A 23,949-nucleotide genomic window follows, 5' to 3' on the forward strand; every position below is an offset into this window, starting at 1 on the left:
AATAAAGGGGCCTGTGAAAGCATCACGAGGTTGGAGATTTTGAGCTAAGACCAGGAGAAGGGAAGGATGCTAACCATTTAGCCTCCCTCCATCAAATGAATGTTCCAGGCACTGGGAACAGCAGGTGCAAAGACCTTGTGCCGGGAACATTCTTGGCACATGATAGAACCAGAAAGAGCAAAAAAGGGAGAGAGAACTCTCCATATAACACATTCCTTTTTCTTCAGTTCTCTTAACGTATTCCATGTATACACACAGATCCTCATGATATATTCCTCATAAAAATAATTACCGTTCATTGAGTATTTACTTTGTGCCGGACATTTTTTTTTTTTTGCAAACTATCTCTTATTTTTTAAGTATCCCAGCAAACTTCAAACACCAGCTCTTTTTTATTTACTTCAAGCATCTTAGAAATGTTGAAAATTTCACCCCAGGTCATAAGTAGAAAATGTGATACCTACAATTGGAACTCAGTTTTAGTTTTTCTAGTTTTTCTGTTATTTAACATTACCTTCTACAAGTGAATAATTTTGATGATTGGGAATTTAAAGCATATGGTCTCTTGTCTGCTTCCTATGATGACTCAGACTCAAATATATATATATATATGAAATATATATATATTTAATGGGTAGCACACACATACACACACAGTTATGCTTAATGTTATAGTTATTTTCTCTTGAGATGTGGGTAATTCTTGATGCTGCTTCTCTTACACCTTGGGGGTCTTTCTGGAATATCTTTTCCTGAGTATTTGTGATTCTGATGCAAGAATGAAGCCATGAGTCTCCATGCTGGGCTTGATGCAGTGGTTGTGTGGAAGCTGGCCCCCACACTGAGGTGGGGAGAGTACGTATTCTCATCTCTCTGTTTAGTAATGCGACAGTGGTAGCTTGAAATTGACTGTGAACTGTGCACCGTGGTAATAGGCAGACGTGACAAGTCAACGATTTCATTCCCACTCCACCCCTACTGACTGTTACAAATTTGCTAGAACCCCACTTGGTAGGTAGCAATGGTCCAGTCCTGTCATTCAAAATTCTGCAGAGCTTTGGATGTTCCCTTGATCACCATTTAACACGGTCGGAGAAAACCAAACAAACTTCTGAACCACGGCACCCTCTAGCTAGGGTGATGTTAATTTCTGGAAGAGTTAAAACCCAAAATAGCAACGCCTAACTACAATCGAAGTGAATTTCTTTGTCAGATGAAAAGTTAGGACAGGGGCTGGTTCGTGGCAGGTGCTCCAGGGAGCCATGGGGGGGACCGAGGCTCCTTACCTGGGACCATCTTTGCTATGTGGTGTCCACGCTGCCATAGCCATAGGCTGTAGGAGGTTTAAAACATGTTAAAGTGCATGTGGGCTTTTTTTTTTCCGTTTTATGAGCCAGCCCTGGGAAGGTCAAAACTGACGTCAACTTACGTGTTTAAGGAGAAAAGAGAACGGGTTTCCCTAGTCAGTCTCTGCCGCAACAATGAAAATATGCTCTGTTTTACTACAGCACGTGCCCTGTACCCTAAGGAACTCACGTATTATTGTGAGAAGGTGGTTTGTGTGAAGTGGAAATGGTGTTAGTGCACGCGTAGCCTTTGGTGGGTGAAGAACGCCAAAATAGTGGGAAAGAATTAAAGTCTTTTCCAGGGAAGAGCCCTCACTCAGTCCAGCCGCTGGGCAGGCAGAACCAGGTCAACTGTGCTACAGGACAATTGAGACCCAGTGCCTGCCCGGGACCCCCCGCCCGGGGAGGCCAGCCAGCTTTGTCCAGCTCAGACACAGTAGTTCCTCTTCAGCCGCACCCCCCCGCCTGCCTGGCCTGCCCAGACTGTCACCTGAGGTGCTAATGACTGTTATTCTTAGTGCCCTGGTGACAAAGTTCCACAGGTTCTGGGTGGACTGCCTGAAAACTCCATTTACCATTACTATGTCATTTTTAGTGTGGTGTCTTACAGACTGACTACAGCACATATACATGATGCAGCTGGTCCATCCAGAATTAGACAAAAAGAAAGTCACAATGCCCGCTGTGCTTGTAGAACGTAAAATAAATCTCAAAGTTCAGACCATTTAAAGTCAAAGCATGGGGAATTATTTGACAAGAAAATATGTGAAAAATTCACATTTTATATATGGATGGACGTGGAAGTTCACAGCCTCGGCCTCCGATTTTCCGAATCGTAAGAGAATTAATTTATGAACATCCCTCAGCGCTCCTTTCTGACAGACCGAGAGGGCTGCTCAATAAATCGTGAGCTGACACTACAGACTCCTTCAGAGTTAATTGAAAATTTCACAGGAAGGTTTTTCTCATGAGCGGAACACTAGAGGACTGTTGTGTTGATTGGGTTATCCTGCGCCTTCGACTGCCTGCTGATCAGCACGTAACACTCTGTGAGGTCACTGGTCTGACCCTCTGGGTTTTCCCGTGGTTCTGCTGATTCCCTGGGCACCTGCTGACAAATCAGGAAGGTCACGGGAGTCACAGTGTCCCGGGAACCCACGTACAGTTTTTGGTACAGGTTGCAAAGCAGAGAATCTTTCCTGCTGTTATTAATGAGCTGTCCCAGAGGATCTGTTTGTGACGGTGATCCTGGCTTTTATAACACAGACTTCAGAGTGATTTGTCATTATTTCAGAACTGCTGTCTCTCTGTGTTTAGTTCACTGGAAAGGGAATGCTTTATGTATAGTGTTTTTTCCAACACCACACTTACAAATACTCACAAAGATGGAGATGTTTATGAGATTAATACGATTCTAAAATGTTGTCAAATGCTAAAAAACGACCAAAACAAAATTTCCCAACTCTGCCTCTCCCCTATCCCCCTTATAGATGTTAAGTATCTGGCTGTAGGGAATCCCCGGCTCTTATTCTGTCCTTTTCTTGAGCCTTTATGGAACATTTGTGGCTGTCACAGAGTCCTCTTTTTGGTTTTGGACAAATCACAGCCTCGCTCAACTTTGTTTTCCTTACTTGCAGAAGAGAGATGGTCTTGCCTGGCGGTTGTGAGAATGACACTTTGCAAAGCCTCAAGCGAGACAGAAATGGAATTTGCACTGTCACAACTTGGTGCCCTTTCAGAGGAATTGGGCACATCTCCAAAGACGAAGAAACAGACCCCTTTCTGAGTGATCTTTCCAGATATAGTGTGTGATCAACCACACTTTGGGGCATGTGTTGCTACTTTTACTTGCTTGAGACTTAAGATCATAGATATCTGAATGGAAGAACATACAACGCTTATCTGAGCCTGTGCATTACATTCTAGAATTTTCAGTGTTAATTTTCTGCCAAGAGTAACATTTATTCTAGTGGTAAACATACGGGCCTGTACGATTCCGTTACAGGTGTTTTGAGTGGCATTAATAAGGAATATCCTAGCGAAAGAAAGGGAAGGTTTTCAGCTTCAAGATGGAGAGCTCACTTTGTTAATCACTATGTTAATAAGACAGAGACCACAACGGCAACAGTTCTATCCAGGATTTTGAATTGCCAAGAGAAAAATCTGTTTCATTGCTTACCCATTATTAGGTCTCTTAGAAAGGGATATTACCAATCACTAAGAAAAGTGTTTAGCAATATGTTGGTGGAAAATATCCAGGGTGTCACATGAACAGTTGCTAGGCTACATAGGTTCTATTCCATTAGATACACAGAGTCATCGGGATATACAAAACCAGTGTTATTAGGCTGTGCTCAAAGACTGGGAATGGCTCTCTGCCAGAATTTCACACACAGTTTAGTTGGCATTATTCAACGAAGGGGCTTTAATGCATCGGTCAAACTTTTAGGCCTTTACAAAAACAGTAAGGATGGTTTGCCAGCAATTGCGTTGTGCAAAGCCACACATCTGTCTCTAATTTTCTTATTTGTTTTATCACCATGCAATGTTGAGTGTGACACCAGTTCCCTTCGCTTCTCCCCTGGTCTGTAAGCTGGCCTGCGTGCTTGCGTGCCAAGCACAAAGGGGAGTGAGTGAGTTTCTGACCTCTGGGGTGGGTAATGGGAAATCGAGCGTGCTCTGTGGTGCTGCTGTATTGTCGTGACAGTGGGTCCACTGACTTTCTCACCGTGTGTCTCGTAGGTTGCTTTCAGCTATGTAACGTGTTTCGAACCCATGAGATGGAAATTGACCAGTGCCTGCTGGAGTCCCTTCCCCTCGGCCAACGGCAGCGGCTGGTGAAACGCATGCGCTGTGAGCAGATCAAAGCCTACTATGAAAGAGAGAAGGCTTTTCAGAAGCAGGAAGGGTTCCTGAAAAAGCTGAAGCATGGGAAGAATCAAAAAGTTCATTTTAACCTCGCTGACATGATACAGGATGCAATTATCCACCACGATGACAAAGAAGGTACAGGGCACACACGTTTTCTGGTGTGGGTTTCCTGGTGGGGAGAGGAAGGGTAACATTTCTTCTAAATATTTGGGGCTTTTTACTGAAGGTCTGAAATCGTCCAGGGAAAATCCTCTTTCTAATGAACACAGTTAAGACCTCCAAGTCTCTTAGTAAAATGAACAAAATGCAAACTTTTGGTGAAATTATTGTATATATATATTTTTAAAGAACTGCCTACCTGGAAAGCATGTGATTTCCTTATAAGTTGTTCCTTCAAATTTTTAATGAACCTTTTTTTTTCCCCAATGTAATTGTTTCCTTTGAGGATGAGATTGTGCTGCAAAATTCGTTATTGTCTCCTTCATGGGTAGGAATACCAGAGGAGTAGGAAGTCTCCTTTTTTGTTATTCATATTTCACTTATAGCTCTTCATGTAACAGCCATCTTCTCTGTGGAGGTGGAAGCACCTCGAGGGGCAGTGGCGCTCTCAGCCAGGTTCACTGGGCCCTTCTGCTGGTGCTGGTACCTTCCAGTGCTGTTGAGTGAAAAATTGAAGCAGTTTGTTCAAGTTCACCAAGCAGTGGTTGTTGGAACGGGTCTAAATTAGAATGCAGGTAGACATAAGCCCTATATTGATTTAAAAGGAATGCAACCACAAAGTTTCTTGGCAAAGTTATAAAGTCTCTCGTGTAAAGTATCAACAGGGCAAATAATGCCTCAGTTTGGGTTAAAAAAGTTAAGAATGGTAAAATAATAAACCCAGAGAACAAGAGGAACTATTTAATATATGTATAATATGTAACACTTATAATAAGATATAATATTAGGGGAAGACATTGAAGACATAAAATCTGAATTAATACTGACGTAGGCATGTCACTTGGGTGGTCAAGAACAGGAAGAGATATGAATCCTGTCTTTAGAAAACCTCTAATCTCAGTAGAGAGGGGAAAAGTCCTCGTAATAAAGTAGAAAACGATCAGTAGAAATGAAGTCTGGTAGAATGGGAATGGTTGGTGGTAGAAGGTGTTTTTTCGGGGGCTCTGAAGGAAGGAAAGCCGAAACCACACTTGGGCAGTGTGGCCAACAGCTGCCAGCATGAGTTCTAGGCATGGAGATTTGTCAGAAAGGGGCAGGGGTGAAGAGGGCGGCTGCTAAACTGGTTTCCAGGAGATAGAATTATTGTGGATACTTCACACCCTGAAGCAGAACACAATGGGAGCCATTGTATGTTCCAAAGAAGAAAACTCACATGCTGGAAATAGCGTTTAGCAAATATTAATCAGGGGTGTTTACCTGTAGGATGGATTGAAGGGTAAGGGTAAGAAGTATGGGTAAGGACACCAACTGAGAATCCAGGGATGGCAAGTCAGTGTTAGAGTGAGCTGGGTTGGGATAGTAGCAGTGGGGATAGGAACCAAAGAACTAACTCAGAAGCTGTAGTTCATAGGAAAAGTGTGTTAATTTATAAAATATTTATTGAGTCTTTATTATGCAGCAGGCAACTGCGAAGGAAGCAGACAAAATCTGGCTCTGGGATGCCCAACTGTCTAGTGTGTGTGACCATAAATAATGAGGTAGAGTTAGGTATACAATATGGTGGACGACGAGGAATATGGAGGGAGGAAGACCAGAAGGAGGTGGGGAGTTGGGCATATGGATATCTGAGGAGGAGCATTTCGTGTGAGTGCAGAGCCATGAGGGGGAGCATCCCAGCCTGGGGCGGGGGCGGGGGGCAGTGGGAACCAGTGTGGTGGGAACAGAAAAATAAATGAAGACGATGGAAAGCAAGAAGCCAGCAAGTAGGGACTGCAAGGGTCAGGGAAAGCATTTTGGCTTTTGCGCTCAGTGAGTTCTGAAGCCACTGGGGGGTCTTGAGCAGAAGAGAGACCTGGTAGCACATAGGAATTAACAGAATCAACCTGGCTGCTGCACTCTGACTTTAATGAGGAATCGTGAGGGAGAAGCAGAGAAATCGGTTTGGAGCCTTTGTCAGTGAGCTGGGCACAAATGGGTGTCTTGGACCAAAGTGGAGCGAGGGTGTGCTGAGAAATGGTCCATTGGGAATGTACTTTCAGGGTACAGCAAACAGGAAATGCTGATGCGGAGTGTATCAGTTCACACTGCTGCCATAACGAATGACCACTGCTTTAGTATGTGGTTGAAGAGGGTGTGAATGCCTCATCTTATAGTTCCAAGGGTCAGAAATCCAGGACGGGTCCCACTGGGCTGAAATCCAGGTGTCATCAGGCCGCAGTGCTTTCTGTGGAGGTTCCAAGGGAGGATAGCTTTCCTTGACTTTCCCAGTCTCCAGGGGCCATCGTGTTCCATCAGTCATAGCCCCTCCTCCATCTTCAGAGTCGGGAAGGGGCGCTGAAGTGTCCGTCTCCTGCTTGGAATTTCGCCTGTTTCTTTTTCTGTCCTTGCGTCTCTCTGACTGAATCTTTTGCCGCCTTCTTCCACTTCCAAGGTGCATGTGTTTTCAGGGCCATGGGCTCACTTGGATCATCTAGAATAATCTCCCTGTTTTAAGCTCAGCTCATTAGCCGCCTTAATTCCTTTCCCCAGATACTATACCATATTCACAGGCATAGCACCGAAGGCAAAATTATGGAACACAAGTCCTACCTGCCACAGGGAGTAACAGACTCCAGGATAACAGCAAGTTTGTCCTGGCCCAAACATCTAGGAGAATGATGTGTTCTTAAAAGAGTTAGGGGTGTGTCTAGGAAGTCAGAACGGGCGGGGGTATCATCAGTGAGAGCGGTATTCCTGGCCACCTCCTGGTAGATGGCCACCTACTCATTGTATCCTCAGGTGGTGGAGACAGGTAGCTCTGGTCTTTTCCTCTTCTTGTAAAGGCACTAATCCCATCATGGAGGCTACACCTTATGGTTTCATCTAGCCCTAATTTTCCTCCCAAAGGCCCCAACTCCTGATATCATCACACTGAGTTTTAGGGCTTTCATATATGACTTTGCGGGGTGGGGGGGGGACAAAAACTCAGTCTATCGCAGATGACATACTAATTCTATCCTTGGACCTGGCCTAAGTATGAACAAATGAAATAGTACTTTTTTTTGAGTCTCTCATCTACCTTGGAAACTCCCATATGAGTACCAATAGACTTCACAGTTTCACAGGAAAAGTATTAATTTCTGCAAATTAAAAAATTTAATTGCGGGGCGCCTGGGTGGCGCAGTCGGTTAAGCGGCCGACTTCAGCCAGGTCACGATCTCGCGGTCCGTGAGTTCGAGCCCCGCGTCGGGCTCTGTGCTGACGGCTCAGAGCCTGGAGCCTGTTTCCGATTCTGTGTCTCCCTCTCTCTCTGCCCCTCCCCCGTTCATGCTCTGTCTCTCTCTGTCCCAAAAATAAATAAACGTTGAAAAAAAAAATTTTTTAAAAAAAATTAAAAAAAAAATTTAATTGCATTGAAAAAGGTAAGCAATTTCTTTAGAGGCAGTACAATCTCTCTAGCATATGTTGTACTTCTAGAAAGGTAGTCAGGAAAAAGTATTTATTCAATTATGGTAGTCATATTTTCAATTATCTTGAAACTACTCAAATAGTGAAATGTACATGTTTATGAAATTGAGACATAAAAATATTGCCATGAGAACCAACTTTTTCCATTTAAATTATTATTTCAACCTTTATAGTTCTATCTTTGTGTAAACAAATACATTTTCTATCATAATTCCAAGGCTGAGTGTAAAGAATCAAATATACTTTTTCAAAGGACAACATATTGTTCATGCTAAGGTTTGTATTATATCATTGAGAAGCAATTCAGAATTTTTGTTTTATTTTCTAAATGTTGCATTTTTGTAATTTCAAATTTAGTATCCTCAATGCTTTATTGTTCTCTTCTGAGAGTTGGTGATACTTCAGTGTTAATTTGTCAATTTAATGTACTACATGAATGTAAAATGTGTTCGACATTCTTTTCCATCTAAAAAAAATGTTCTACATTTTGTTTTAGGGCTTTTAATTCACTTTCTTTGACATATACCATGCAAAAGGAAAAGAGAGAGGGAGAGGGAGACACAAAGAGAAAGACAGAGTGGGAGAGCTAAGGACACAGAGAGGAAGTGTCTACGTAGAGAAAATGTAAATGGAATGCAGTTCCTCTGTTAGAATTTCTCCTCCTAAATATCAGTCAGCTTTTACTAACTAATCCACAATATGTTCTTACTAAATGCAGAATAAATGCAATGGAGTGACTTTATTATGCTTTTAGTATCTAGCACTTTGCAGGCTTACTCTGTGCATGTCTATAGTTTAAATGACTTTTGTCACTTCACCGTCCTGATGAACATATGCAGTAGGTTGGATTTTCTTCCTGTGGTATGAGTGCAGATATTGAGCCTTACAAGAAATAATTGCTCTCTCAGGTCTACCTGAGTTAAAAAACCATCTTTTTGTCCACAACAGCATCCTGTCTTTCAAGTCGGCTTCTTTTCTTTGTTGTTGTTGTCTGTTTAACAACTTTGCTGAGGTATAATTGGCATACAAACAGATGTATATATTTAGTGTGTACAACTTGATGAGTTTGGCGATAAGTATACACTTGTGAAGGCATCACCAGAATGGTCATAAACTTACCACTTTCCCAAATTTCCGCCAGTCCCTTTAGTTAAAAAAAATTAAGTGGTTTCTTCTTTGGTGGTGAGAACATTTAACACATCACCTCTCAGATTGGCCTTGGATGGTAAGTGAACTAAACTATCAACCACACAAGTGGGTTTGCCTCCACTGCCATTTGGAATCCTTTCTTCCTCTTGTCTGGTTGAATTCTCCTTACTGTCAAAGGAATGGACAGGGGTGGGGACAGACATTCTTTATGCTGTGATGTTTTCCCTCTGTTTCTGCTCATACCCTTCCCCATGCCCCCCTTTTTGGTTATAATTTAAAAAGACTTATTAACTTATATGCCAAATATTTTCTGAGAGTCCCTTTTATTCCAGCCACAGGAGAACTTGGAAATGTAGTTGCAGATTTGTAATGTCCAGCTTCACTTAGATCAGAAGTCGACTCTTAGGAAGAATCAAATTATAACAATGTGAAACTCTGTTTCCTTCTCTTACCCCTCAGATGCTGGCCCCAGTTTCCATGGAGGGCTGAGGTTAAGGGCCGTGGTGTAACGCTCTGACTGTAACTCTCTCCTCTTTCCACTTGTTTTCCCTAGAAGGCGTTACCTTTTCTCATTTCATTCCCTGTCCCCCACTCCAGTGATTCCCAAATCTGCATTCAGACCTTTCTGCTGAGCTCCAGATCCTTACATTCCTTACTTGTCACCTTCACCTTTGAATATCCTTCCCTATCTCCTCCCAAACCAAAATTTCTTTTTCTATTCTCTACTTCAGTTAATGTCACCTTCATTCGCTTCTGGCCCCAAAATCTTGAAGTTGTGTTGATTTTTAAAAATTTATTTATTTTAAGAGAGAGAGAGAGAGAGAGAGAGAGAGAGAGAGAGACTGGCAGGGGAACATGGGAGGGAGAGTGGCAGAGAGAGGGAGAGAGAGAGAGAGAGAGAGAGAGAGAGAGAGAGAGAGAGAATCCCAAGCAGGCTCTGCACTGTCTGCACAGAGCCTGACATGGGGCTTAAACTCATGAACCATGAGATCATGACCTGAGTGGAAACCAAGAGCTGAACACTCAAGCGACTGAGCCACTCAAGCTCCCCAAAGTTGTGTTGATTTACATACAAATTTGTAAAACACTGATGCCTGTACTGCCCCTGAATTATTCACAGAAGTATTATCTGCTTGCATATTATCCAGAGCCCTCTAAGAATATACCTAGAATGTAGCAGATACATTAGTCCAATATGTATTGAAATATCTATTGATGGGTGGACAGCTTACTTAGACATTTATAAGTAAATCATTAGGACCAAGTTTTCTCTCCCCTTCCCACCCATACCCCCAATGTGTAGTCTTTGGTCAGAGAATAAACTTCACATATTTCTTAAGTGTTTCACACATGAAATTTGAAATGAGGCTTCCCTTTGACTTAGCACTGGTGGGTACTTAGTTGAGCCCTCTCCTTGTATTTGCTAGGACTGATGCAGAGGTTAAAATGATAAAGCGGGTGATTACTACATAAATTTATTTATTTTTTAAAATTTATTTTCTATTTATATTTTAATGTCTAGAGTATAAATGTAAAAGGAGCCAATGATAATATTTTGCTGCTACCATCTTATCTTTGTGAAGATGACCCTTCTGCCATGGCCCTGGTTCCCAGTGGTGGCTTTGGATTTCTACGGAATGCAGCCTCATTCTCTCTCCCTAACCTCCCCATATCCAACTGCACAAGTAGGCAATGAGAAAATGTGACAGCCAATAAATGGATTTAATTTGACCCCTAGAGAAATTGAAACCAAGACTCTTCCACCTTTAGAGTGGGGTCAGAGCCACCCAACAGATATCCAATCCTGGTCCTCTATATGCATTTACTATGAACATAATTGAGTGTGATGTGTGTTAACTACTCTACAAGAATACGTACTTCTAGAACTCAAAATTAGGAGTATATACTTGGCATTGAATGTAGATAGACCCTCCCCGAAAGGGTGGGATTCAGCCAATATGAATGTCTTACGTATTGGATACTTGGGATTGGAAATATAAAGCATCATCCCATCTTTAAGGAAGAGGTTGGGGAAAGGAACATTCTCAGCGAAAAGATGAGCGGTATACTACTGTCTCTACCTTCCATGATCTAGAATGGTACCACATGTGGGCGGAGGGAGAGAAATGACAGCTTTATTAGAACCATTTTCATCTTGTTGATTTCTCAGTGATTTGGGAACAGAAACTATGAATGAACCTGTTCTTCTCATTTGGCAGAGGAGGGCCAGCATTTTGGAAGAGGTAGCTCAGGTAAGATATTACGTGGGGCAGACACAGGAACCAAGGGACCACTTCTAGAATTTAAGTAAAAGGATGCGTTTTTTGGCTCCAGGCATATGTTCACATCAGAAATCTGGAAGGCTAAATGAATATTGCTTGTGGACATGCTGAATCCAGAAGCCCAGGGCATTTGCGAGTTTCACAGAGAATTTTCCAGAGTGATCTTCACTGGACTATGATGCTTCCAATTAATAGGTAACAGTGGCTAGGTAATTAAAGGGACCCATTTCAGAACGAGTTATAGAATCATAAAGAGCTGGAAATTAGGTGCATTTAAAATCTGAGGGATTCCGTATGAATTTAATGAGTAGCTTAGTATTTCGCCAACACCGAATTCATATTCCTGACAAGTATTAATTATTTTAACCACCTGCTTTGTAGCCGTAACTTCTCCAGGTACTGTGAAAATAATTGGGGGGAAAAAAGAAAGAAGCGTGCTGCATAGGCTTTTATAATCTTAATGGAAAGATACACTGTCCTTTAACAAACAAACTGAAATTGATCTCTTTAAAAGGAATCACAGAGGGCATTCACTGGGGTGAGGTTCGGATGAGATGAATCTGAAACTGCTCTGTGGGAAGATTTTCATTTGGTAGAAGGGGATAGAAGGACGCTTTGGCTACAAAAAACAGCTGGAATGCAGGGACAGAGGCAGAGAAAGGCAGGTGTCTGACGGAGAGCATCTTGAGGGAAGCATCATCGGGGATTAGCGTCAGTGATCCTAACCCTGCAGTCGGGAGGGTGGGTCATTTCCTCCCCTGACACGATGAGCTGTGTGAGCCTGGCCAGGGCATTTTCTGTGCCCTGAAAATAAGGTTGAGAGGCAGAGAGCTAACCTCTCAGAAGTGGCTGTGAGGATTAGTTAGGTAACTCACGCAGAGGACTTCAGGTGACATCTGTCATGTCTTATTACATGCACAGTCAGTGTGTTGGCCACTGTTCGGGCTCAGAAGAGAATTAGGAGATAGTGTTGCAACAGTCACGAGAGGCTGGTAATGACCCTGACTGGCGTGGGGTTCAAAGACAATGGCAGCGGGTGTTAATGTACAGGAATGAAAGCGTAGCATTAGGAAGGCTTTGGGCAACCGTATTATAAATTATAATGAAATAGGGAAAAAGGCAAGATAGACAGATAAGCTCAGGGCATGGTTGTAAACATGAGTTAATGAGAAACAGCAGATGGATAGAACCTTCGGAAATGGATAGAAAGGGAAAAATCCACATTATTAAGCTGAGCATTGTCTTCATCATTCTTTTCTGCTGGGGCAATGCATGTTTTTATATGAAATATTACATATAATGTATGTTTTTATATATGCACACATGTATTATATGTGTATATAGTTTTATATATAGAGCATAATATGTGACCATCATCTGTCTCAATACTTTATTAATTTTTTTTTTTAATTTTTGAGGCAGAGCGGGGAGAAGGGGAGAGAGAGAGAGACACAGAATCCAAAGCAGGCTCCAGGCTCTGAGCTGTCAGCACAGAGCCTGATGAGGGGCTCGAACTCACGAACCTTGAGATCGTGACCTGAGCCGAAATCAGACGCTTAACTGACTGAGCCACCCAGGTGCCCCGAATACTTTAAATGCATTGTTTCATTTAACCCTCAAAATAACCCTGTGAGGCACTGTGCTGGGTGAAATAGTGATCTCCTTAATTCCTGCGTGCCCAGAACCTGCAAATGTGACCTCATTAGAGTCTTACAGATGCACTGAGGCTAAGATGATGTCACACTCGATGAGGGTAGGTCTTACAGCAAGGGCTCGTGCCCTTATGAAAGGAGGGAGTTTGGGCACAGAAACACACAGAGGGAAGGTGGCCATGCAAATACGAAGGCAGATGTCAGACTCCACAGATGGCTGGTGGCCCTGAGAAATGAGGAGAGAGGCAGGGAAGGGTTTCCCTCAGGGCCTCAGAGGGAGGGAGGCCTTCCTGACTCCTGGGTTCCAGACTGCAGCCTCCAGGACCGTGAGACAAGAGGTTCCTGTTTCCTGGCCCCATTTGTGGGACTTCGTAGAGCGGCCCTTGGAATCAATGCAAGCATATACAAATACTGTCCAGTTTTATGGATTAGCTACTTGGATTTAAAGAGGTTAAACAAATTGCTCAGGATGAGGGCACTAATCAGGGACAGAGGGGGGATTCAGACCCACCTGCGAGTGAACCTAGCGTTCAGCGCTGCCCTGTGCTGCCTCAGATTGCCTGCCATAGCAGCTCTGATGGTGGCTCCGGGCTGGTCCCGCGTCCCTGTGTGTGAGCTCTTCCAGCTCTGTGGCTCTGTGACTCTGAACTGTTTGAGCCAGTAACCCGACGGTCAGGTGCGGAAAGGAGGCCATTCGCAGAGCAGCACGAGAATATGGGCGCTCTGTCTAGCAGAGAGCCACCTGCGAGCCGTGGAAAGTTCACGGTTGCCAGACATCCTTTCCCTCCATCCTCTGACTCTGATTGTCGGTGGGATGTCTGACACTCTGTTTCCTCTGGGACACACGTTGCCATTAAGCAGATGTTTGAGGACAAGTGTGGCCCCTCTGTGGCTGGGTTCTGGGATACAGATGCGTCAGCCCAGAGCCGCGTGGGGCCGTGCAGGTAGGGCTCAGGGCCAGGACTCTATCTCCATGGGAAGGAGGTCCTTCTGCCATTCAATTCCCCTCAATCTGCAGGGCTGCTCTGGGTGAACTGCGAAGCCCTGCACCCTCCTCCTCTAGCCTGGTGTTGCCCGCCCCCAGGCCCCGAGTCCCCTGCTCCCTTCCTCCCCTACAACTCGCCCCTGCAATTCCCTTGACCTTCTCTGCAGCCCCGTGGTCCTGATATCCAGGCCTCTGGAGAAGAGGAGAGTTGAATTATGTTGTTACAAGACACTGGGAAAGCATCTAGTCCCAAATCCTCAGTTTGGAACCTCTCTTCCAGAATTTTCTAAAGCATTTTAAGGAGAATCAATCTCTTCTTTACCGATGCTGAGGCCATTTTCCTTCTCTGGTGATTGGGGGGAAAGTTGTCTCTTTCCTCATTATTCTGCGTCTGCTGCTTGTTCTTGCCCCAGGCCAACTACTTTCCATTGATCCCAGGCAATAAATAGGTGGGGGGAGAGAATGAATTGATAGAAATTTGTCTGGACTCTGCTGCGTCCGTGGTCTGCAGTTCCCAGCATGGGAAATGTACTTTCTCACTGCTGTGTCCCTGGGGTCTTTATTTAAGCTCTGTCCTCTGCCTAGAACCTTCTTCCACCTTTTTCTTCCACATGAACCTCTTTCTCCCTGGGGGAGCTTTCTCTGACATTCTCAGGCAGCACTAATCTTTTTCTCCATTGTGTTGCCTGTGATGATTCCTTGAGGTTTCCACGGTGTTCCACGGTTGTATCTTCTACTGGAACGGTTGCCATGTAAGAAAACGGTCATTCCTTGTTCAGCATCCATTCCATTACTTAGTTCATATTTACTGACCTCCTGCCGTCTGCCGTGCACCATGTTCGGGGCTAGAAATAGACAAAAAGGGGAGAATGGGTTCTGGGCAAAACGAAAAGACAGAGCAGAGGTACGATCAGAAAGTGTATTTTCTTTTCCTGCCCTATTAAACGCTGTCATATTCCTACCCCCGTTCCCAGCATAGAGGGTGTCTGTGTTGGTCAAGGTTCTGGAGAGAAATAGGAGTGATAGGAGACACACACACACACACACAAACACACACACGCACACACACGGGGTGGGGAAGATTTATTTTAAAGGGTTGGCCCCCAGGGTTGTGGTGGCTGGCGAGTCTGAAATCTGTGGGCTGGGAGGCGGAGAATTCAAGTGGAAGTCGGGGTTGCAGTCTCACGTTTGAAATCTGCAGGCTGGAGACTCAGGCAGGGCTCTGTGTTGCCGTCTCGAGGCAGAATTCCGTTTTCTCTTGGAAACCTCCACCTTTGCTGTTGAGATCCTCTACCGATGGGATGGGGTCCACCCGCAGTGTGGAGGGCCGTCTGCTTTAATCAGAGTCAATTGACTGAAGAGTTAAGTCACATCTGAAAAAATACCTTCACAGCAACATTTAGACTTGTGTTTGGCCAGAGAGCTGGGCACCGTGGCTTAGGTATGTTAACGTGTATAATTCACCGTCACAGGCGTTCATAGGGGACTAATACGAGTTGGGTTTATTGAGTATTTACCATAGTTCAGGCACTGTTCTAAGGGTTTAAAATGTCTTCACTCCTTTCCTCCCCGTCGTGGCCCTGTGATCCCAGAACAGGCCTATGCACTGACTCGGACCCGTGAAGGGACTCGTCACAGCCCACATCGCTAGTTATGGTAGACCCGGATGGAAACCCAGATTGAAAGACAGGGAGTGAAGCCCCAGAGCCTCCTGACCAATAGAAACAAGTCTGGATTTGTCAGGAGGCTTATATGAAGCCTGTTGCAATAGGGGGGACACTGACCTTAGATCTGCAAGCATCTCGAAATCAAGGCAGAAGAAGCTTTGCTTTTCTGGGGAGGGTTTAGCAGGACCAGCGGGAACGTTGGGGAGGGGGGCCGGGAGGTCGGGCTGGTGTGCAGCAGGACTGAGTGCGTTAGTGGGACATTTGTCTCCCTGTGGACAGCTTATTTTTGGAATGAGCTGTTAAGGGAAGGTGTTCGGCCCCTTACTGCTTGCTTCCACAGGAGGCTGCCTGAGTCCAGGGGCCTGGGCAGAGGGGCTTGGGCAAGCCCAGTCACTGGGTAGATAGCAGGCCATTGTGAGAGTTCTCCGTCATAATCATGTGCATGAAATCTAAACTCTCCAGGTGGTTGGTACAAGTGTTTGGAATTAATTAGCTAAAGAGCAAAATACTTTCCCTAATGATACTGTATGATAGTCTATGTGAAAAGTCAGGACATTTTTCTTCCTGTTGAAACTAGTATTCATGGACTATAGCCTCCCCATCGTTGGTGAATGTTTGCTTCTTGTAGTTTTTCCGAATAGATTCTGATAGCACCTAGTGCGGGGCAACATGAGTGGATCGGTGTTGAGTCCATTCATTCATTCATTCATTCATTCATTCAGAATTAAGGGCTTATGTTTTCAAGTGTGCCCAACAGTGGGCTAGGGATGGGGAGCACCGAGAGAAGTAGAGCTTGCTCTCGGCGGCCTGGCAGGAGGGACAGCTGCAGCAGACAAAGGCCGACAGTACTTAACATCTATGGGAGAAGCAACATGGACGGTGAGGGCGGTGGGCCAAGGGGGATCGTGAGGCGAAGGGGACTGGCGTCTCTCAGCTCTTCTGAGTCAGGACACTGAGGCAAAGCTAAAGTTGGTCAAAGGCCTGAGGTCCTGGAAGGATGGAATGTTCCAGAACTGCAGGCACTTGGATATGATTGGGGCTGGGGGAGGCTGGGCATGGTCTCTGGAGACCTTCAATGCCATGCAGGGAGCTGGGTATTTGGAATAGAGGAGAGAAAGAAGGAGAGGAGAGAGGAGAGAAAGAAGATTGGTTTTACCCAAGTGTGTTCAGTTGTAGGTGGTCACTCTAAACAGTAATGAATCTTCATACTCTCAACGTGGATGTCACAGCCCCTAACCTGCCTGGGACAGTGATTTAAGGCTCTTTCTGGTTTTCCAAAAGGAATGGCAACATGGCAGCAAGAATATGAAGGCAGAAACTAGTCCTTTAGGTCTCATTCCTTACTTGCTACCCGTTTTCTCATGTGAATGTCAGGAAAAGTGTGGGAGGGAAACATTGGATGGAAAAAACACATTGAAAACTTTTAACCTAGTAAGTTTTCATATTTCACGGGGTAGGGGGGCAGATGGTGGATACTGGCACAATAACATATTGTCTCCTGGTTTTGTATTCTTACTGCTCTCACTTTCTTGCTCAAACGATATTACTTCTTGGATCTGCTGTCTTCAAACGTAAATGTCGAGCGAGAATTAATGGCAGAATATGAAATCTGTGCGTTGTAACTCTGCACATTCTTAAGTTATTTTTTTAATTTTTTTTTTAATTTTTGAGAGAGAGAGAGAGAGAGAGCAAGTTGGGGGGGGGCAGAGAGAGAGGGAGACACAGACACCGAAGCAGGCTCCAGGTTCTGAGCTGTCAGCACAGAGCCCCACGCGGGGCTCGAACTTGTAAACTGTGAGATCATGACCTAAGCCGAAGCTGGATGCTTCACCCACTGAGCCACCCAGGCACCCCTCTAGTTTTGACTCCATTGAAAAACAAACTTTTTAGGTCACCAAATTAATATTGCAGCTAAGGTCTCTGACCCGTCAAATTTCAGGCAGTGTTGCTGCTGCAGGTATAAACCAAGAGTTTTCTGATTCATTGTGCTCAGAACAGCCTCTGAAAAAAAGAAGAAAAAGAGACTTGTAATTTTTGGAGGAAAAAGACACAATCTGTCGGAGGCCCGGACTGCTGCTCGGTGTACCAGTGCAGCCCCAGAACAGTTTGTAGATCGCATTTGCCTTTGACAGTGCAGCTGCGACAGTCCAAAGGAAGAATGTTCTGCAGGCAGATTGTAGATTTGCCATTTATGAGATGAGACAAGTCGTTTAGTGTGTGCGGGAATGGACAGAGCTGAATAGATCATCAGGGATTATCTGAGGGTTTTCAACAAACAATTTCTAGGCAATTGACATTTATTTATTTTTATTTTTATTTTTATTTTTTTGACGTTTTATTTATTTTTGAGAGAGAGAGAGAGAGAGAGAGGGAGCAGAGGAGGGGCAGAGAGAGAGACACAGAATCTGAAGCAGGTTCCAGGCTCTGAGCTGTCAGCACAGAGCCCAATGCGGGGCTCGAACTCACAGACCACAAAATCATGACCTGAGTCAAAGCGGGACGCACAACCAACTGATCCACCCAGGCACCCCGGAAATTGAAATTTATAAGGGCTGTTTTGTAAAGCATCCTGTTGGCATCAAGGTCAAACTTGCCCGCTGGACCCCTCTGTCTTGGGCTTCTCAAGATTGCCATTCTTCCAGCTGCCCCATCATTGTCCATTGTGCAGGGTCATTCCATGGAAGCAAAATGCTTCACGTTGTCCAGAGTGGAAAGGGAAAGAGCTCTAGACTAACCCAAGCCCCCGCCCCTTCATTCGCTGATCCTTTATGGCCAGAAGAACTCTGTGTCCTGTTCTCTGTCGTCTGTTGTTTCCACGAAAACACCGCTGCCGGGATTTATCCTTGCCCATGACCTCCTTGGTGCCAGTTGGGACTTATTTCCCTGTCCCCTTCACTGTCAGCTGGAAGCAGCATCCTCTGGGTGGCGTCGCAGGTCATGTCTCCTGCTGAGTTGGCTTCTGGACCTTTCTCTCCTCGATTCCCTGTCGGCCTTGCCGGTCTCTGCTTCTCCGTCTTCTGGGCAGCTACTCTCAGTCTTCAAACTTTGAACTTCAGGGCTCTCTTCTGTCTACCCTCCACCCTCTAGGAAATGACATTCCAGGCCATGTGGATGTTGTGAATCCCACTGTCTATTCCCAGCCGAGATCTCTTCCTGGACGTCAGACTTCCCTGTAGCACGATGTGCACACCTGCCCTCCGCACACTCCGGGCTCCCCACCCCGACCCCTGACAACACCGGATACGTGTCTTTCCCACTCCATGAATTCTCTCTGCTCGCACCAAATGCCTTAGATGCTTTCTTGACTCCCCCCCCCTTTCCCTCACGCTGTCTTATCCAGGCATACATTCTGTTCCCTCTGTCTCTGGAGGGATTCCAAATCTGACCACCTCCAACTGCTTCTGTGGCCACTGTCCCGTATGCCATCACCATGTCTTGCCTGGATTATGGCAACAGCCTCCCACAGCACCCCCTCTCTGCCTCCACATCTTCAGTGGCTTCTGGGCTCACCAACCGTGCCATCTGCGTCCTTGCTGGGGGCAAGAAGACACCATGGCATCTGCCCTCTCTCCTGCCTCACTCCAGCCAATTTCCTGATCACAACTTCACGCACACTCTTCCTGAGCCTCTGGCCTTCTTATGTTTCCTCACCAATGCCACACCTGCTCCTGCCTCAGGGCCTTTGCACCTTTGGCTGTAGAGCCTACAAGGGCATAGATTCACCTCCTGAGCTCTCTGCTGGAATGTCACCTGATCGGAGAGGCTTTCTCAGACTCCTGGGTGAGCCGGCTTCTCCCCAGCCCCCTCTCCCTCTCCATCCACACTGGATTCTTGTTTTCATTGCACTTCTCTCTGTACAGCCAATCCCTCATGCGTGTGTGTGTGTGTGTGTGTGTGTGTGTGTGTGTGTGTGATCTCCCAGGAGAATGCAGGTCTACAGGAGCAACAGCTTTGTTTCCTTCAATGCTGTCCCTTCACAGCTTCTAGAACAATGCTTGCAGGAAGTAGGTAACCATAGCATGTGTTTAGTGAATACAGACAGGGATGCGGTCTCTTCCTAAGCATCTTTGAACATGTAGCCGGATTCTCACACAGAGTCCTGACACTGAGGCTTTTCTTTCCAGGAAGCAACTTTATTCCTGCCGGTGATGCTTAGTTGGGTTCGTACCCAAAGAACTGAGCCCCAAACATGGCACAGTTTTTTATACATTTTTACTTCTTTGTCTCCCATATATGGTAACACACAAACACTCAGTCCGCTTAGGTGGTCTCATGTTACAAGGTCATGAGGGATGTCACGTACACATACAGCCAGGTTGACTTTTTTTTTTTTCTTAGGGAGGGGACCCTACCACAAATGTACCACTCTTGGAAATCCCCACTGCCTGTTGTGGCCACTGTCACCTCCACTTAGGGACAAGTGCCTTTGTCCATAAACCAATCACCTGCCTTCAGTTTGGTCTTCCCCTGGCTCATTCTTTACAGGCTGAACATTACAGTCTTTCCAAAACACAAACAGAAATTTTGTCTCCTCTATGCAGAACTCTTACTAATAATATTAGTTTCCTGACTCCTTTCCCAATCATCAGTCGTATTGATCTTTCCAGAGTGATTCCTTGATGCACGACCTTCCTCCACCCCACCCCACACGCAGCCTGGCTCCTCATCCTGGGTCCCAGCATCTCGTACTGTCTTGTTCCTGGAATGTTACACAGCAGTCCACACCCCCAGCCCTTTCCCCCCGGATGGTTCCCATTCACTCTTAGGTCTCCGTCTACCTCGAAGCTTCGAGCCTGGGGCACCTCCATGCAGAAGCCAGTCCTGTGTCCCCAGGTCGGCTCCCAGGGTGCCCTGAGATGTCCCTGTTGCAGTGTGGGTCACTGGGTGTATGACATGGCTCATTTGCTTCTCTGCATCTGGCCCTCGCAGTGGGCTCCACGGGGGGGCAGGACCTGGATGTCACCTCTCCCCCTGGATCCCGGCACCTAAGGCAGTGTAGGCGCTCAGCCATGCACGTTATGTTTTGTATCTTCATTTTGCAAGTTAACATAAAACACCTCCACACAGCTACACATTGTTTCTACAGCGCAACGAACTCAACAGCTCTTCTCACCGTACTGAATGCGTCCTGTGTCTAGTATTTACCGAAACACCCAAGGTCAGTGTGTGGTCTCTGGGTTAACCTCGCCAGCCCTCTGGAATGCAGGCTCTGTCTAGACTTGCTGCCTTCTTTGTTTGTTTTCTCATGGAAGTAGAGAGAGAGCCTAATTCCTGCTATGAGTACAATCAAAACTACCCTTGTTTTGCTACACCTTGAAGCACTTTTGATCCGTCTCTCGTGTTTCCAGCAGTTACGTCCATATCGGGAATTGGACTTTCCTAAGACGACCTGGGAGGAGAAGGCATAGTTTTGGGAAGACCCCTAACACTCTCATTACACACCCTCCTCCCACCGCCATGGACTGGATCCCACCATGTGCAGTGAGAGGGTTCACCCCTGATGTTGTAACCTCACTGTAGGAGGGAAGTTATGCTTCATCGAGGTCCCAGATTATGTGTGGATGATGGTGTTGTCACCTATATTATACCTTTGTGTAGGGATTTCATGTGACATTCCATAATGACAGTGATTTTATTAAAATCTCCATGGTCTTGGGGCACCTGGCGGGGTTCAGTTGGTTAAGCGTCCGACTTTGGCTCAGGTCATGATCTCATGGCCTGTGAGTTCAAGCCCTGCATCAGGCTCTGTGCTGACAGCTCAGAGCCTGGAGCCTGCTTCAGATTCTGTGTCTCCCTCTCTCTTTGCCCCTCCCCCACTCACTCTGTGTTTGTCTCTCTCTCTCTAAAAAAATAAGTAAACATTTAAAAAATTAAAAAAATGTATCTCCATGGTCTTATATGCAGAACAGTTGTCAGTGTGATTTTTGAGTAAAAAATGTCGAATGTCTTTCTCATGGCCTTGGGGTAATTTCTAAATTTAATTTTCCAAAGTCCGGGCATGACTCTAATCTTTCCTCTTGTATTTTTCTCCAAAAACCACACAGGCATCTGAAACTGTGCCTAAAGCGGCTCTGTTTCCTATACCCCCACTCTCCTTTCTTTACAGAAATTTCCTCCTGCACGCTCTTGTCAGTATAGGGTGATTTTTTTCCCCCAGAAACTCCAGTTTGAAACCTAGTAGTTACTTTTGATATTTTTTTTGTCTGAACCGATCGTGGGCCTTGAACGCCTCCCTTGCAGATCCCACTAGTGAGTCTCAGTCACAGACCCGACCCCCACCCTGCGTTTTGCTCACTGTTGCCTGAAAGGCTGTTGGAAACTTCTCTAGTGCTCACCCTTTGTCTTGTTGTGTCTCTGTTTCTGATGTTTTATCAGCTCTCCTCCACCCATTCACTCGAACTCCCCACATGTATCTTCTCAGTGCATATTTGTGCCCAGGAGGGTGTTATACGCTAGGGAGGGTAATCACGGGCACAGGCAGGTGCGGTCCTTAGCCGGTGCGCATTACAGCCCAGAATGAGAAGCCCCCCCACCCCACCCCTTGGTATGGTTTTCTGCTCTTCCTCCATTCGCGCTCTCTCTCTCTCTCTCTCTCTCATCAGGAATGTGAATTCTTGCTCAGCTGGCAGATGGAATGCTGCTTCAAAGGGATAAGAGATCAACATATGTCTTGTTTTCTCCTAAGACAATTTCTGAAACACACAGCTGCTTTCTGGTCTAAGTTTTGAATGGAATAGTAGGAATGTAGGGAGGCATTTGCCTTCAGAGATGCTTTCTCCCTATAATCTGCATGCCATTCTGGACTTTCATGCCAGTATTACTTTCTGTGTCTCTATTTTGTGCATCATACATACGCCTCCCCAAGGACCAGGGTCACCGTCACCTGGGAGCTTGTTAGAAATGCAGATTCACGGGCCCCATCCCACCCCTGATGAATCAGTTACTGGGAATGCGGCAGGGATCGGTGTTTTAAGACGCCCTCCAGGGGATCCCGAAGTTTAGTTGGATTCTAGAGCTTCTCACTTGGGCAGGTGTGTCATACTCTTGGGGTCTACTGAAATTCTCTGCCCAGGGGGCAGAGATGCTAAATGTACAACCTGTAGGACAGTGACAAACAGAAATAACTGTCCTGTCTCCAGTGACCCAGCCATCCCTCTGGACAACAGGATGAACCTGGTCTAGCAGAAATGTTGTGGTGCTTGGAATGCTATGGCTGATCTCCCGCCCTTCTGTGTTTCCTCCTTCCATTTCTTACCCTGATTCCTATCCCAAAATGTCCCTGTTGTCTTCATCTTTCACGGCCTGAATTAAACAGTACCTGCTTCAGGAATCTTCCCTGACTTCCTCGACTGAAAGAATAAAACTTCTGCGTGTGCCCGCCGGCATTTTGTCCGTGGATCTGGAATGTGCTTATTTGTCTTTGCCTTCTACTATAGTTCTTGATAGAACTGTCTCCTCTTCCCTACACTGCACAGCTCAGGACAGGATTGTGTCTTTTCTGTCCCCAGCAGAGTGGCTGGCCTGTGAGAGGCTCGTAGCAGAAACCACTTTTCCCTTCCAACCCCTTGCACTGTAGCGGCCCACAATGCTAGAAACACAGAGCACCACTGATTGACTTCGAGGTGTGTGGAGATAGGAGAAAGATAGAAAAGGAAACACTGTCCGTTGCAGTCCACGACCAAACTCTCACAGGAAGCGTCTGCAAGCAAGAAGCCTGCCTCTGACAAATGAACTGCTTCGTACAGAATTGGCGCATGATACAAGAAGCCGTAATCCTGGCTCGTTCCAGCTGTGCGATCCTAGAAGCCATTGGTGAACACCCTGGGGCAACGTAGATTTGACAGTGGCCTTCGTTTCCTTCACGATTGGAGATGATTCTATAACTAAACAAAGTTACCTTCTTGTTCTCATAAAATGAAGATTGCAAACACTATTTCTGATCTGATCTGATCAGAGGGAAATGGAGCCATGTGTAGTGGGTGATAAACAGACAGGGGCATCTAGGGGCACATGATGTCCTGTAGAAATGGCTTTCTGCCACATGTGCCCACCTCAGTCCCTTTGATCTTCCCTTTGGATCTCACAGCTGGCCGCTGCTGCAGATTGATGCTATGACATTCCAATACGCAACCATTTTGGGCCAAGAATAGTTACCAGGTTTATATGATCCAATTTTGGTTTAGTTGCTTATTCTCAAAATTTATTTTATTGTATTTTTCTGAAAGTTACTTTTGTAAAATGTTTATTTGGAGAGAGAGAGAGCAAGGATGAGTGGGGGAGGAGCAGAGAGAGATGGAGAGAGAGAGAGTCCCAAGCAGACTCTGAGATGTCAGCACAGATCCTGACATGGGGCTTGAACTCACAAACCTCGAGATCAAGACCAGAGCTGAA

The 23,949-nt window shown here is 45.6% G+C and overlaps 1 protein-coding gene across 1 annotated transcript in view; it reads left to right on the forward strand.

Moving 5' to 3' along the window:
• The first annotated feature begins 3,713 nt into the window (after positions 1–3,713).
• Positions 3,714–23,949, forward strand: part of MYO16 (myosin XVI) — a 467,181-nt gene continuing 446,945 nt past the window's right edge. The window contains exons 1-2 of the mRNA XM_047086088.1: positions 3,714–3,810; positions 4,089–4,352. Of these exons, the coding sequence (XP_046942044.1) occupies positions 3,714–3,810; positions 4,089–4,352 (361 nt within the window). The remainder of the gene's footprint in view (positions 3,811–4,088; positions 4,353–23,949) is intronic.

The sequence above is a fragment of the Lynx rufus genome, unplaced genomic scaffold, assembly GCF_022079265.1.
Source record: "Lynx rufus isolate CCGP_SWC_20201006 ecotype Redwood Valley unplaced genomic scaffold, mLynRuf1.p SCAF_1, whole genome shotgun sequence".
Taxonomy (NCBI): Eukaryota; Metazoa; Chordata; class Mammalia; order Carnivora; family Felidae; genus Lynx; species Lynx rufus.